We start from the raw sequence: 16,414 nt of genomic DNA, 5'->3' as shown, positions 1-16,414 counted from the left end.
AATAAATGACTTATCACATTTTAAACAAACTTCAACAGCTGAATCCGAGGCAGGTGGTCTTTTGACCATACTCTGTAAAACACTATATAATAAGCTAGAAGCTCTTGGCGAGCAATCACACCTTCTTAGGTATATTCTATATAGCTTTTTCAACAGAATGGCTCAGAAATACTTATCAGTTATAAGGACAGCAGGTTATCTCAGCCAAGGCTGCTGCTAGCCCATAGGGTACCTTTGTGCAAACCAGAAGGCATCTCTTCAGGTGAAGACAGCCCTGAGGGAGCAAGGCCCAACCAGTAGAGCACAGGTGAGATCTTAGCCCATACCTGTTGGCTGGCTGAGCACCTTGATCCAGGCACAGCCTGTACAATTGTATGTGATGACTTTGGCCATAGTCACCATTTGCCAATATGACCCCTTTCTGACAGTTCTAATTTAAAAAGCAAGTTAAGCATTTGAGAGATCCACACAGTTAGTAAAATTCCATTTAGATGGGGCTTAGCCCTGCTTTAGGTAACACTAATCACCTTCTGCTTTTTGAACTATAAGCTATGACTTCAAGATATCACCCAGAATAATTTTTAGAAATTAATGGGAGGCTAAAATTCAAAGTAAATAAGCTAGAGACCAAAAGGCCATTGAAGGAGCAAAGGAAACAAGAGTGGGCTAGGCCTCTTCAACATCCCTGGATGTGAAGGTTATCACTCAACCACTGCTCTGATACTACGTAGAATGGGAAGATCCTGGGAGCATTTTGCAAGCTGTTTGGGTAGTCAGCTAGATCTTCTGAGTGGCTCTCCCAGTAGCCCTCAGATGACATTTACCTTCTGTTTTAATTCGCAGGGCTGTCCGGACCAGGGCAAACAGGGTGGCATTGAACATGACTGTCCCATCACTGTTCAGAGGCATGTTCATGGAGACCAGGCGCTGGAGGGGAAGAGGAGGAAAAGCTGGTGATTATAGCAAACAGTTCTCAAAGGACCTACAGAACCACCATGGCAGGAGAATTTTGGGAGGGAGACTTCAAACTTGTGTGCATATGTCAGGAGCATGTAGGGGTTTGAGGCATGGGTCACTAAAATGTATTCAAAACCTCTTCTGGGGAGAATTTCAGCTCTGCCATAAGTACTCTCACCCTTCCACACAGAGTGAGAGAGGAATGGAGTTTGTCCTTATTAGACCCTTGCTTTCACAAAAGGATGTTAAGCCCACCCAACCCCCTCCTCAGCTCAAATGTCTACTCAGGCATATGGGTGTGCTCTCTACTGGCAACAAAGAACAGCTGCATGCCAGGCACTTGCCAGGAGCCCACCTGCCAGCCAACGTTCATCCAAAGCCCTGATAAGAGAGACAGTAATGGTAGGTTTGCATGAAGGAGGTGCAGTGTATCTTCTTTTCTGTATATTGAAAAACATACCTCTGCATCAAGCTGCGTCAAAAGCTTGTTGACTGGATAAGATTGAATTGCCCTTTTCCCTCCTTTCTCACCACCCCAAATTGCTGCCATTGCATTGTGCCCTGGTGTGGGGCCTTCAGCACACACCAGAGTAATTATGAGAAAGAGCACCATGAAAGTCGTTCTGGCATTTGCTCTCAAGGTGTGGTCAAAGAATTTATTTGTTAGATCACATGGTGTCCTCTTATTAATCATAGTGTCAAGCAAAGTTATAATTTTCCTGAGTGACTGGATCTTCTTTTTTTTTAAAGATTTTTTATTTATTTTACAGAGAGAGACATAGCGAGAGAGGGAACACAAGCAGGGGGAGTGGGAGAGGGAGAAGCAGGCTTCCTGCGGGGCAGGGAGCCCGATGCGGGGCTCGATCCCAGAACCCTGGGATCATGACCTGAGCTGAAGACAGACGCTTAACGACTGAGCCACCCAGGTGCCCCAGTGACTGGATCTTCTTGACTCTCATGGACAGTGTGAATTGTGGAGCAGTCACTGGGAAGCTGAACACCCAATTGGTAGCCTGTCCAGGCCCATCTGGAGGCCATGATGGATGCTCTATCACCTCATGCAGGCCACACTTGTCCCTGCTCTTTTGTCCATTGTGCTTTGACTTCACATTTAATTTGTGCTTTTTTCCCCTCATATCTTCTGTAACCTTGGAAATCTTCTAAAATCTTTTTTTTGGGGAACAAAGTGGAGATTTAAGTGAGAAAACACTGAATGAAACAGAGTACAATTCAATTCTCCATTTCCCATGAGTGGATTATCCGGAGTTGAATTTTTCTATTTGTGCTTCTTCTATACAGCTCTTTTACCTCACTTCCCCCAACCCCTTTTGGCTCATTGTTATTCCAACAGGGAGTACAGAATGGTGGAAATGGGAATTAAATGAAGAGGGGATAGAGTAGAAACAATACTCTTCAGCTATTGTAGGGCTATCTGGTTGGGATTACAGCGAGGTAAGGGAGGTGCCTGGGCACACAGTTTAAGGGGTGCTCACTCTCAGGATCATGCGAGGGCTACATGAGCAGGAGTTGGGTCTAAAGAGCCTATCTTGTCTTTAACTTTTATGGGGTCATGGACTCACTTAGAAATCTGATGAACATGATGGATTCTCTCCCTGGTACAATTTGTATTTCAGTGGTTTTGTACATAATTTTAGGGCTTTATAGGTCCCTGAAGCTGATGCATGGACTCTTTAATAGCCCTTTGATCCCAGGAAGGGAACCCCTAATCCATCCATCCTTGGCTGGAAGTCTTCCAGGATGCCTAGATGGTACAGCCTGATGGGACTGGGCATGTGGCTTGTTGGATCATGAGGCATTCACTGCAGTTTTCCTTTATGGAGTCTGAGGACTTATGGTTGGAAGGAACCTTAAAATATAATCTGGCTCAGTCTCATTTCTTTAGCACATAAAATATCTTCACTCCCTTAAAGGATCAATGGCCTGACCAAGGTCACAAGACAAATAAGCTTCTTCCCTCCCATATTTTCTTTTTCCCCTATGAACCCAGGTCTCTTACTTTGCAAGCCACGCGGTGAGGGCACAACTTCCCAAAACCCAGTGGGGGCTGAATCCGCCGGAGTAGGGTCACCACATCTAGGTGTTTGATACGACCCCTAAAAGAGGAAGGAGAGGAGGGAAAGATCAGTCAGAGGGCCATGGTCTCAGCCTGCAGCCCAGGACTCATGTACCAGGCTCTCCATAGCTGTCGCCCTATTGGTCAAACTCAGTGCAAAGTTGCAGAATTGCATGGTAAAACTCCAAACCAATATATACATGTTTAGATTTTATTTTATTTTTTTAAAGTTTTATTTATTTATTTGACAGACAGAGACAGCGAGAGAGGGAACACAAGCAGGGGGAGTGGGGGAGGGAGAAGCAGGCTTCCTGCTGAGCAGGGAGCCCGATGCGGGGCTTGATCCCAGGACCCTGGGATCATGACCTGAGCCGAAGGCTTAACAACTGACCCACTCAGGCACCCCACATGTTTAGATTTTAATGAACAATTTTCCACCAGTGCTATGTTCAAGGTGGAAGGGACTTGGGGTAGTGCAATGAGATTTTCACATATACTTGCTGCTGCAATCTAACCATCTGACCAAAAGGCATTTATTTTAACCAAATGTGATTGACCAATGAGGGTATCCTTGAACCTGAGGCAAGAATAGAGGTGAGATCTGCTTGACTCTAAACATTTTAACTTAAATACTTACTAGTTATTCCTGACACTAGGATCTCCAGTCTTTCTGCCCAACTGAAAATAGATATGCTCTTGACTTAGCCAAAGATGCTTGGCCTCCTATTACTGGCCCTTGACCCTTGACCCTGGGGTCTGGTGCAGTTCAGTGTTTCTAACTGATCTACCCAACGCTAACCTGTGTTGAACCTCTTCTATAGGTATGGTCACATAGTGTCCTCTGGGCTTTGAGAATCAGTGTTTCCCTCTGGAAACTTACTTGGCTTCAGGATCATACTCTGCCCAGATTCTTTTAAATTCATCCAGATGATGGGGACCAAGAATTGACCAGTCCCTTGTCAGGTAGTCAAAGTTGTCCATGATGACGGCTACAAAGAGGTTGATGATCTGCAGAGAACAGAGATATGATGAGTTTCTTGCTACTTGAATTCACTTTGCCAGCCAGTGTCATACGTGGCAGAAGCCCACATTTCTAAAGACCAGCTATATTCACCATTTAAAACATCAGCCCCTGGAACTTGGGTCTCTTGGGCATGAACCTGACACAGGTCCCCTCAGAGTGGTGTGGGATGAACCCCACATGTGGACTGGACATCTTCCCTCATACCAAACTGCTGGGTAGGGCTGCCAAGGACAGAGGGCAGCTTTCCCCACCATCCTTCCCCACACTCCTCATCAAAGTGTCCAAAACATATCGGTTGCCTCTAGGCCTCCACACACATCTCTCCTGTCCCCGGGACAATGCCACCATGACAAGAGCCAAGAAGAGATGAGAAAAGTGCTGGTTGGGTCGCTCTTGCCCAGGGTTTTGTGCCCTTGTCTAGTGGTTGGAAATTGCTACTAACTGAGTCTTTCCAAGCTGGTTCCTCTGACTGCAAGCTGCAGATAGATAGAAGGCCTGGGCTGCCTTGAACTGCACACTCACAACCTGTGGCTGTTCAGTCCCACCTTGGCTTACCAGGAAGGCACAGAGCATGTAGAAGCTGATGAAGTAGAAGACCGCGAAGCTGCTGCCACAGGGCATTTCGCCTTCTGTGCTGTTGCTGGGCTCCGACTCGGGGGCACACTTCTTCCCTGGCATGCAGGCCAGCATGATGTCCTGCCATGCCTCCCCTGTGGCACACCTAGGGGAGAGCAGTGAGAGAGTCCACCACCTGTGGGGCCCATCTCATATCTCTGGATCTTTCCCTCACCCCTTGCCCCATCCTCCTTCCCCAGAGGGAACTACTAAATTGAATTTGGTGTTTATCATTCCCTGAATGCTCTGATACATTTACTAAATATGAAGATACATAGCATTGTTTTGAATGTTTTAAAACTCCATAAATGGTCACAAACCACCTCTTCTGAAAAGTCCCTCTTTTTGCCATTCATGTTAAGTTTTGGAGATTTATCCATTAGGCTCTAGTTCATTCATCTTAACTGCCATATAGCAGTATATTCTATGTATATACCAATTTTTAAAAAAGATTTTATTTATTTATTTGAGAGAAAGTGAGAGCATGAGCAGAGGCAGAGGGAGAAGCAGACTCCCTGCTAAGCAGGGAGCCTGATATGGGGCTTGATCCCAGGACCCTGGGATCATGACCTGAGCCGAAGGCAGACGCTTAACCGACTGAGCCACCCAGGTGCCCTGTATATACCATTTTTAAAAACCTGCTGTCCTGTTAAAAGTTTCTCCTTTCTTTTTTGCTATTATAAAGAACCCTGCAATCAGCATGCAGGTCCATGCCTTGGATATCTGCTTAGAAAGTGGACTTGCCAGCTGAAGTAGGTATGTCTTCACTTTCACTAGTTTTGCTGGTTCTCCAAGGGTTTGTGCAATTTATGTTCCTGTCATCAGTGCAGGACAAATGCCATTGCTTTGCAGACCTGTCAACTTTTTTTCGGTTTTACTGAGCTATAATTGGCAAATAAAATTGTAAGATATTTAAAGTGTCTGTCGTGATGATTTGATTCAGTGCTACATTGTGCAAGGACTCCTCCCACCTAGTTAATTAACACACTCATCACTTCACATATTTATCTCTTTTTTTTTGATGAGCACATTTCAGATCTTAGCAAATTTCAAGTATCTAATACAGTGTTATCAACTATCATCACCATGTTACACTTAGATCTTCAGACTTTCTTTATCTTATAGCTGAAAGTGTGTGCCTTCTACTAACTTCTTCCTATCCCCACCCCATCCAGCTCTTGGCAACTCCTTTTCTACTCTCTGATTCTATGAGTTTAGACTTGTCAACTCTTTTTTTTTTTTTAAAGATTTTATTTATTCATTTGAGAGAAAGAGAGACAGAGAGAGCACAAGCAGGGGGAGAGGCAGAGGCAGAGGGAGAAGCAGACTTCCCGCTGAGCAGAGAGCCCAACGTGGGGCTCGATCCCAGGACCTGGAGATCATGACCTGAGCTGAAGGCAGACGCTTAACCATCTGAGCCACCCAGGTGCCCCCTAGACTTGTCAACTCTTTGTCTTAGTGAATTTTTAAAAAATTTGCTCATATGATGGGTGTGAAATGATATTTCATTGCTGTCTTAATTTGGGTTTAAATGATTAATGGGTTAAGAATTTTTATTTCATCTTCTGTTGAACTACATGTTCATATTTTAGTCTGTTTGTCTCCTCGGTTATTTGTCTTCTTGTTCATTTGTGGTTTGTTCTTATATATTCTTTCCATTAATTCTTTGTCAGTTACATGCATAGTAAGTACCTTCTTCAAGTCTGTGGCTTGTCTACAGCCTTATTTATGGTGAAGCCTATTTATTTTAATGAATCTAAATTTTATTTTATTTTATTTTATTTAGATTTTATTTATTTATTTGACAGAGAGAGAGACAGCGAGAAAGGGAACACAAGCAGGGGGAGTGGGTGAGGGAGAAGCAGACTTCCTGCTGAGCACAGGGAGCCTGATGCAGGGCTCGATCCCAGGACCCTGGGATCATGACCTGAGCCGAAGGCAGATGCTTAACGACTGAGCCACCCAGGCACCCCAATTTTATTTTATTTTTTTAAGATTTATTTATATATTTGAGAGAGAGAGAGAGATGGAGATAGAGTGAGCTTGGGGAGGGGCAGAGGGAGAGGGAGAGAATCTCAAGCAGACTCCCCACTGAGTGCGGAGCCAGACAGGAAGCTTGATCCCATGACCCTGAGTTCATGACCTGAGCTGAAATCAAGAGTTGGACACTTAACCGACTGACTGAACCACCCAGGCACCCCTGATGAATCTAAAATTTAAATTTCACTGTGCATTTTGCCGTCTTGTTTGAAGAAATCCTTCCTTATTCTAGGTCATAAAGATAGTCTCCTATATATTCTAAAAATCCTAAAATTTTATTTTATGTAATAACCCATTAATCTGGAATTTATTTTTGTGCTTGATATAAGGTAGACATACGCTTTATCTTTTCCTGTGTAGATAACCAATTTTCTTAATACAATTTACTGAGTAGTTCATCTTTGCCTACTGATTTGAGCTATCCTTTCTGACATAAATTATATTTCCATAGATGTGTGGGTCTCGTGCTAGCCTTTTCATTCTATTCTGTAGGTTTATTTGTCTGTTGGTACCAATGGACCACATTGTCTTAATCACGAAGCTTTATATTAAGTCTTGCTCTCTTATAAACAGTGAGTCCTTACAGCTTGTTGTTCTTCAAAGTTGTCTTAGTTATTCATTTTCCTTTTTTCTTACACAGACCCATTAGAATCAGCTCATCAAGTTCCATGAATAATCTCACTGAGAGTCTTATTGGAATTGCATAGATTAACTTGGAGAATTTGGTATTTTTGGGACATTAAGTCTCCCAGCCATCGACGTGGCACATCTCTCCATTTATTTAGGCCTTATTAATGTTTTTAAGAAATTTTTATAATTCCCCCATGTATATCTTTTGTTAGATTATTTCTAGGTATCTTATTTAAAATAAATAAACAAAATGTTGCGTTTATAAGCAGTGCATTTAAGAAGTTATATTTCCTGTTTGCAAGTGATGTAGAGGGACTATAGTTGACTTTATCTATAGAAGATTTGCTGAATTCTCTTAGTTCTGCAGGTTCTCTTGTATAGTTTACATGGGCAATTAATTTTTAAAAGAGGTTTTATTTATTTTCCTTTTTTGTAGTAAAATACATATAACATAAAATTTACCATCTTAACCATTTTTAAGTGTTTAGTTTAGTGATATTAAGTATATTCACATTGTTGTGCAGCCATCACCACCATCCATCCCCATAATTCTTTTCATCTTGTAAAACTGAAACTCTGTGACTATTAATAAGTCTCCATTCTCCTCTCCCCAAGACCCTGGCAACCACCATTCTACTTTCTGTGTTTACAGTTTTGACTCATGTAAGTGGAATCACACAGTATTTGTCTTTTTATGACTGGCTTATTTCACTTAGCATACTGTCCTCAAGGTTCAACCCTGTTGTAGCATATTGCAGAATTCCTTCCTTTTTCAAGGCTGAATAATATTTCATTGTATGTATACACCACATTCTGCTTATCTATTCACCTGTCAATGGGCACTTGGGTTGCTTCCACATTTTACTCATTGTGAATAATGCTGCTGTGAACATGGGTGTACAAATATGTCTTGTAGATCCTGCTTTCAGTTGGTTGGGATATTGATAGAATTGATGGATCATATGGTAATTTCATTTTTAATTTTTTGAGGAACCATCATACAGTTTTCCACAATGGCTGTGCCTTTTTATATCCCACAACACGGCATAAGGGTTCCAATTGCTCCACATCCTTGGCAACACTTGTTTTTTGTTTTGTTTTGTTTTTTGATAGTAGCCACCCTAACGAATATGAGGTAGTAGCTCACTGTGGTTTTGATTTACATTTCCCTATTATTAGTGATGTTAAGCATCTTTTAATGTGTTCATTGGCCATTCATATATCTTCTTTGGAGAAATGTCTATTCAAGTCTTTTGGCCATTAAAAAAAAGAGATTTATTTGTTTATTTATTTTAGAGAAAGAGAGTAGAGGGGAGGGGCAAAGGGAGAGGGAGAGAGAGAATCTCAAGCAGACTCCCTGTGGAGCAAGGAGCCTGACGAGGCTTGATCCCACGACTCTGAGATCATGACCTGAGTCAAGAGTTAGACGCTTAACTGACTGAGCCACCCCAGGCGCCCCTCTTTTGCCCATTTTAAAATTGTGTTTTTGTTGTTGTTGTTGAGTTTGGCAATCTTTTTTTTTTTTTTGGCATTTAATTTTGTTACTTCTGTAATTCTTACTCTTATTTTTCTTATTGCATTGGATAAAATTTGCAATATAATAGAAAAGGTGATAGCATGTGCTCTTTTCTATTATATTTACTAATTACCTATTATAGACTGAATATGTCCCCACCAAATGCATATGTTGAAGTCCTAAACCTCAATAAATTTGCAGGTGAGGCCTCAGGAGGTAATAAGACTTAGATCAGGTCATAAGGCTGGGGCCCCCATGATAAAATTAGTGTCTTTATAAGAACAAGAAGAGAGACTCGAGCTTTCTTTCTCTCCATCATATGAGGACACGGCAATAAGGTGGCTGTCTGCAGGCCAGGTAGAGGGCTTACACCAGGAACTGAATTGGCTAGGACCTTGATCTCAGACTTTCAGTCTCCAGATGTGTGAGAAGGAAATGTCTGTTGTTTAAGCCACCCATTTTGTATTTTGTTACAGCAGGCTGACCAAATTAATAATTACCAGTACAGGAAAGTGATTGTTTTCCCTTATTAATCTTCCACTTTACTGATCCTATGAATTGTTATAAGGGTTTTGAGTTGCTTTGCTTGTTTTATTCTACTTGGATTAACCTGTTGTTTGCCAAAAATGACAGTTATGTCTACACATTTTCATATTTATACTTCTTGCTTTTTTTCTTTCTTAATACATAAGGTATTAGCCTTATTTAGCCTTATAGAATGACTTAGTGGAATGACTGAGGAGATTTTATACCCCCTTACTATTCCTGAAAAGTTTATATAACATAGGAATGATCTATTCCTTGATATTTTGAAAGAAAAATACTGGATCTTGGAACTTTTTTTTTTTTTTAAGATTTATTTATTTTTAGAGAGAGAGAGTGAGAATGTTGTGTGGGGGAGTAGGGGGAGGGGCAGAGGGAGAAGGAGAGAAGCAGACTCCCCGCTGAGCCAGGACCTCAGGACACTGAGATCACAACCTGAGCCAAAACCAAGAGTCAGACACTTAACCAACTGTGCCATCCAGGTGCCCCTGGATCTTGGAACTTTTTGAGGACGAAAACCTTGACTACCTTTTCAATTTCTATTGTAGTTAATTAAAAAAATTCTTTTTAAGACAGTTTTGTGATTTATATTTTCCTACATAAAATCATCTATTTTTAATTTGTTCATAATAGTTTATCATTCTAAAAATCTCTTCCACATCTGTAATTACGTTACTTTTTTTATTCCTGATGTTGTGCCTTTTTAAAAAAATTGGTTTTGATAGGTTTGTCTATTTATAGGTCTTTTCAAAGAGTTTTAGGATTTATTGATAAATATTTTTGTTTTATATTTTATTAATTTCTGCTTTTATTTTAATAAGTGAATTCTTTCATACTTTGGGGTTATTTTGCTATTCTTCTTCCATCCATTAGTTTGGTTATTATAGATTTTGTAAAATAAATTTTGGCTCTGAAATTTTCTTTGGTATTGATTGGTGTGTTTTATAAATTTAAGATGTACTGCTCTCACTCTTCCATTTTTAAGAAGTATGCAGCTTCAGCTGTGAGTTATTTAGAACAGTGACTCAAAACATTTAAGTGGATAGATTTTGGAGGGACTATTGATTTTGTAGTTTATTTCCAATTTTTGTTGTATTGAAGTTAGAGAAGTTTTAGAATTTATTGAATTCTTCTTTGTGACTTAAATCTTGGCTGATTTTTGTGAATGTTTCTGGGTGCTTAAAAAGAATGTATTTTGGGGGTGCCTGGGTGGCTCAGATGGTTAAGCGTCTGCCGTCGGCTCAGGTCATGATCCCGGGGTCCTGGGATCGAGTCCCGCATTGGGCTCCCTGCTCAGCGGGAAGCCTGCTTCTCCCTCTCCTTCTACTGCTCCCCGCTGCTTGTACTCTCACTCTCTCTGTCGAATAAACAGATAAAATCTTAAAAAAAAAAGAATTTTTTTTTTACTATTGATTACAAATTTACTTAAATTTGTCAGTTGTATTTTTAGATCTTCTTTACCCTTTCTTTTATTTTGTTCTTTTTGCTCTGTCATTTTTTTTTTTACATGTCTCCCATTGTGTGTGTGTGTTCATTTTTTCCTTACCGTTCTTTTCGTTTCCTTGATATATTTCCAAACTATATTGTTAGGCTCATGTAGTTTTATGATTGTTTTGTAATCTTGGTGGATTATACCTTTTATCAATATCAAATATCCCTCTTTGTATTGTTTAATGCCTTTCACCTGGAATTTTATTTCTTCTGATTTGTTATTACTACACCTATTTTTTTTTTTTTTAGAAGTTTGTCTGGTATTCTTTTTCCATTCCTTTATTTTCCCATTCCTTTATTTTACTTTATTATAAACAGGCTACAGCCAGACTTCTTAAAGCCAACATTAGAGTATCTATCTTTTAATAGAGAAATTGAATTTTTAGTGATTAATTTTTGTTTTTTATTCCTGCCATCTTGTTTTATTTTCTAATTTTCTTTTCCTCCCTCTCCCCCTCTTTTCCTCCCTACCCCCACCTTCCTTTTTTCTTTCCTTCTTTTTGCAGAATTGCTAAGGTTTTCCCTTGCTATTTTTTTTCCATCTAGTGATTTGGAATGTACATATTCCATTTCTGTTTCTCTAGTGGTTGACCTTCAAATATTTAACATATTTATTCACACACTTTCCTCTGGCTGTGTATAAAGTTGAATGGTACCTCTTTCCTCTCCATAAACAAGAGAAGAATGTCAGCACACTTTGATGTTTCTCATTCTTCTACCATCTCATTCTTCCTACCTTGTTGAGAGTGTAAGAGATTTCACTTCCAAATTGCTATTAAGGTTTTGGACATTTTGCTTTAACAGTTATTATTTTTTATTAAAAAATTAATTACAAAAGTTTTCAACCATATACAAAAGTAGAAAGTACAAAGAAACCCCATGGACCCATCACCCAATCTTAACAACCATTAATATTTTGTTGTGTGTGTTTCATCTATCTCTCCAACAATCCCCTTCTCCCCTTTTGGCTGAAGTATTTTATTTTATTTTATTTTACTTTACTATTTTATTTTATTTTACTTTATATTTTATTCTTTTGCACTCTCACCTTTTAAAAAAATTGAAAGAGGAGGGGCGCCTGGGTGACTCAGTTGGTTAAGCATCCAACTCTTGATTTTAGCTTATGTCATGATCTCAGGATCCTGAGATGGAACCTGAGCCTGAGCCCAGTGCGGGGCCTAGCATGGGGCTCCCTCCTCAGTGGGGAGTCTGCTTCTCTCCTTCTCCCTCTGCCCCTCCCCTTGCACACATGCACTCTCTCTCTCCCTCTCTCTCTAAAATGAATAAATCTTTTTAAAAAAATTGACACACACTGTTACATTAGTTTCAGGTGTACAACATAGTGATTCAACAAGTCTATACATTATGCTCTGCTCACCACGAGTGTAGCCGCCATCTGTCACCATACAACAGTATTACAGTACCACTGACTATATTACCTATTCTGTATCTTTTATCTCCATGATGGAATATTTTAAAGCAAATCCCACGCCTCATGTAATATCATTATATCAACCCTAAATACTTCAAAAATAAAGCAATACATTTTACATAACCACAAAGTAATTATTATACTTAAAAATTAGCAATAATTATTTAATAACTAATAACTCCCTTAACAATTATTTAGACTTAATATAAGGGCTGTGTCATGTAGGTGTGTTTGTATGCATCTGTCCTCAAAGACTCACCTGAAGAGAAGCAGCACAGCTTGGGGGAAGGTCTGGAAGTTGTTGTTCCGGTTGATCTCTGTGGTGTCATTCAGGGCAATTTTCCCAAACACCTAAGCAGGGGGAGGGGAAGGAGATTCAGTGAATGGTGGATGGACAGGGTCCTAGTGTCCACTCATCGTTCAGTGGTCTCTTCGGGGGTCATGGCTGGCTGTGGGTCAGCCCATAGCTGAACTGAGTCCCTTGATGTGACCTGGCAGGGCCTTGCGGGGGTAGGCACCTGCTGCCCCATCCAGCCCTTGATCTCCATCCACCACACTGGACAGGTGGAAGAAGAAAAAACCCATGGTCCCTCAGGAGAGGTCCCTACGGGCCACTGGGAGTTGGGCTGAGAGTAGGTGGATGCTGCCACCAGCAGCATGCTTCTGTGCAGGGACAGAGGGCTCTCTGGTCTCCTTCTTCTTCTTTTTTGGCTGCAGATTCTTGAGAATATATATTTTTTCTCTTAAAAAAAAAACTTTATTGAGGAATAATGAACAAATATAATTGTATATATTTAAAGTGTACGGTGTGGTGGTGATTTGATGTATAATGCTCGTAGAATCATTACCAAGACCAAGATAATTAACACATCCATCACTTCACACAGTTAACATAGGGAGCTTTTTTTTGGTGTGGTGAGAAAGCCACTTTCAGGTAAACAGCACTGTTATCAATTACAGTCACCATTAGGTCCTCAGAACTCAAGCCTCTGGCTTTCTTTTCATTGCCATTTCAGCCCAGATGCCCACTCTTCCAAATACAGTTCTTGGATTTCGGAGTGATCTGGGATGTGGGCAAGCTTAATCTATCCCTGAAATGAGTGGCCCCCTTATTTTTCTGGCCTTTTAGAGCTATGCCTATCTTAGAAGCTGCCACCCTTGGTGAGGGGGCAGGGTAGCTCTTCTCATCTCAGAAGATTTTGGCCTAGGAATCTGGGGTCTTTCTGCAAAGAATAAGCAGGGGAGTCTTCCTTTGGGAGCCACTGAGGAAAAGTACTGGCTGGTGTGAGTGCAGGGCCCTGGCACTCTCTGAAGTCCAGAGGAGAGGCTGCTTGGAGAATGCCGTGGGGTTTGAGGTAGGGGAAGGTGCAGTGGGCACCTGCGAGGGGAGGCCCTTGAAACTGCTGCATGTTTGATGGGGGGAGCTTGCCTCCCTGACTCCCTCTTTCCTTCCTTCTCCTTTCTTCTTTCCCTCTTTCCTCCATCCCTCTCTGTCATTAGCTTCTCCTTAATGTGCTGGGGTGGGGGGGCAGTTCTCAGGCTGTCAGACCTGGGTAAGGGGAGGGATGCTGTCTGACACACCCTTCGTGTTGTCTTCTGGAAGGGGTTGTCTCTCCTGAGGCCCTTGGCGTTAATCTGGGAGTGTTTTTCCCAACCGAGAGCAGAGACCGGGCCTGGGGCAAAGGGGAAAGAAGGTGCATACAGCACATGGCCATTGACCCTGCTACCTACAGGACACCATTTGAAGGGATGTTCTAATTCCTGTGACATTCTTGGCCTCAGAAGTGGAAGCAGAGGGACCGTCAAGAACAAGAGAGAGGTGTCCGGGAACGCGGGGCTGGGAGGTGGGAAGAGAAAGAGGAGGCCGAGGCGCAGCGGGCCAGCTGTCCTACCTGCATCCCGATCACTGCGTAGATGAAGAACAGCATCACTATCAGAAGAGCCACATAAGGCAGGGCCTGGAAGGAAGCACAGGAGACAGGGCGTGAGGCCGGCAGGGGGATGGCTGGCCAGATCCCTTCCCAGGGGGCGCTGCGGCCTGGCTTTGGGAGGGGCATTTCCAAGAGCCCCACAGAAGTTCTGGGCACCAGGAGAAGGCCTGAACCACGGCACTGACCTCTCATTTTCCCTTGGTTTCAATCACCTGAGAAGCAGTGTGGTGTACCGAGCAAAGCAGGCTGCGGAGTAAGGGATACATATGGTGGGATACTGCTTGAGTAAAAACAGTCAAGAATGAGCAAAATGTCCTCTGACTAGACATAGGTTTTTGTACAGCAAGGAGAAAGCCGTGGAGGATACACACCAAGGTTTCCTGGGGAGGCGTGGGTTGGAGGCAGGTTACACCCTTCCTTTGATGATATCCTGCTAGTCGTAATAAAAATAATCACTAAGGAAAAACTTAAGTAGAAGAAAGGTCATGGACTCAAATCCTATTTCTGCCACTTTCTAGTTATGGGAGGTTGGCCATATGACTTAACCTCTCTGAGCCTCAGTTTCCTTTTCTGAAAAATGAGAAGAAATGTAATTACCTCTCAGGGGTTCTGTGGCGTTTAAATGCTTTAAGGCTTACAAAAGGCTGAGTGCAATGCCTTCCACGTATTTGGGTCCCATATATTTTATTCAGTCTGCCTGGAGCTCAGACAACTTAAATTTCCGGAGTCCCTGCCGCTTCTCCTGGGGAGAGGCCTTCTGGGGCTCAGGACCTATTCTGGAAGCCAGAGAGCCACACGGTCGACTAGGAAAAGCCTTGCCGGGCGTCCACACACCACTAGATGGCACTGCGAGAGCACACGGATGCTGCTTCTGCCCAGTTAGAGCTGCAGCTCCACATTCAAACCTCTCCTTACCTGGGTCTGTTGCCTTTTCCTTGGAAATATGTGTGTGTGTGTGTGTGTGTGGCGGGGAGGGGGGAGGGAGTTGGCAGCCTATATAGTCATCATGGCTATGGGACCCCAGGGGTGTGCCCACGGACAGGGTCAGCCCCCAGTCCCGCTCTCCCCAGAATCCTCAGATTCCCAGGGACTGGGCAGGGTATGGCACCCACCGGTGGGATAGGGTGGGGTGGGATGGGGCTAGCAGGGAGGGCAGCTGCAGCTCATCAGGAAGGCCTGGTGGGCAGAGGACTGGCTATGGGGAGTGCAGCCAGGCTGGTCCAGGGAAGGGCCTGGGCAGATGAGGCCCAGGGCAGGAGGCTGCCTGGAAGGGTGTTTATGTAAGCCTTCGGGAGGGGATTCCAGAGCAAGGCAGGCACCTGACCACAGAGCCCTTCCTCTGGCTGCAACTTCAGTTCTGAGCACATTTGGATCAGGGACCCACTCTGTGCCTGTCCCTGGGCCCAGACTGGCTAGGGCCGGGGACAAGGAAGGAATCCTTCAGTGCCCGGAAGCCTGAGAGTGGTGTTTCCGCGGGTGGGATGAAGCTGCCGTCAGTGTGGGGCTACAGAAGCGTGGAAGTACATGCAGGGGTCCCTACACCACTCATCTTCAAGGAATTCAAGTGACCTCACAGGTTTGCTTCTCTTTAACTTCAAACTTACATAACACTCCTCAGAGATGGTCAGGGGCGATCATTATTCTGCTTTCACAGATGGAAAATAATGGCTGAGAAAAGAGAATTAATCCTATAGTTAGGCAACCCTGTGCCCCTGTGAGGGGGCCGTGTCTCCTTGAGTGGAGTGACACGAGGGTCCTGGAGAGTTTGGCTAGGTATACAAACAGGTGTGGACAGCAGACATTGCAGAAATGCCTACTGGGAGGAAGGTGACAGATGGATCCTAAAACTGCCCAAAGTGGGAGGGTCCCTGAGGTTATCAGATCATCTGGGCCCATGTTTTTCAAAAATTTTCCACCACAAAACCTCTTTGTGCAGTAAATTCTTGTGGAAAAATGCACGGATGAGAGAAGAAAGCAGAACCACTTCAGCCTCCCCCTTAGCTCCCAGCTTTCTGTACCCCAACTTTGGGGAAATCTGGGGCTCCAGGAGAATGCTTTTGAAAACCACGGATGGAGTCCAAAGGTCTCATTATAGACCAGAGGAAAGCAAGGGCAGAGAGGGAGGCTGAGTAGCAAGGTAAGCCCGCCCTCGGCTCCCGGT

General features: G+C 43.0%; 1 protein-coding gene across 3 annotated transcripts in view; it reads right to left on the bottom strand.

The window, feature by feature from the left end:
* Positions 1-16,414, bottom strand: part of CACNA1C (calcium voltage-gated channel subunit alpha1 C) — a 645,253-nt gene that overhangs the window by 41,973 nt on the left and 586,866 nt on the right. For all 3 annotated transcript variants that reach the window (XM_035028541.1, XM_035028540.1, XM_035028539.1), the window contains 6 exons: positions 14,215-14,280; positions 12,582-12,673; positions 4,611-4,776; positions 3,912-4,039; positions 2,975-3,071; positions 825-927 (listed from right to left, as the gene is read on the bottom strand). In XM_035028541.1, the coding sequence (XP_034884432.1) occupies positions 825-927; positions 2,975-3,071; positions 3,912-4,039; positions 4,611-4,776; positions 12,582-12,673; positions 14,215-14,280 (652 nt within the window). The remainder of the gene's footprint in view (positions 1-824; positions 928-2,974; positions 3,072-3,911; positions 4,040-4,610; positions 4,777-12,581; positions 12,674-14,214; positions 14,281-16,414) is intronic.

This window comes from Mirounga leonina, unplaced genomic scaffold, assembly GCF_011800145.1.
Source record: "Mirounga leonina isolate KUSES-001 unplaced genomic scaffold, KU_Mleo_1.0 Mir_201, whole genome shotgun sequence".
NCBI classification, from domain to species: Eukaryota; Metazoa; Chordata; class Mammalia; order Carnivora; family Phocidae; genus Mirounga; species Mirounga leonina.
The sequence above is the reverse complement of the archived record's forward strand: the minus strand, read 5'-3'. Positions and strand labels throughout refer to the sequence as shown.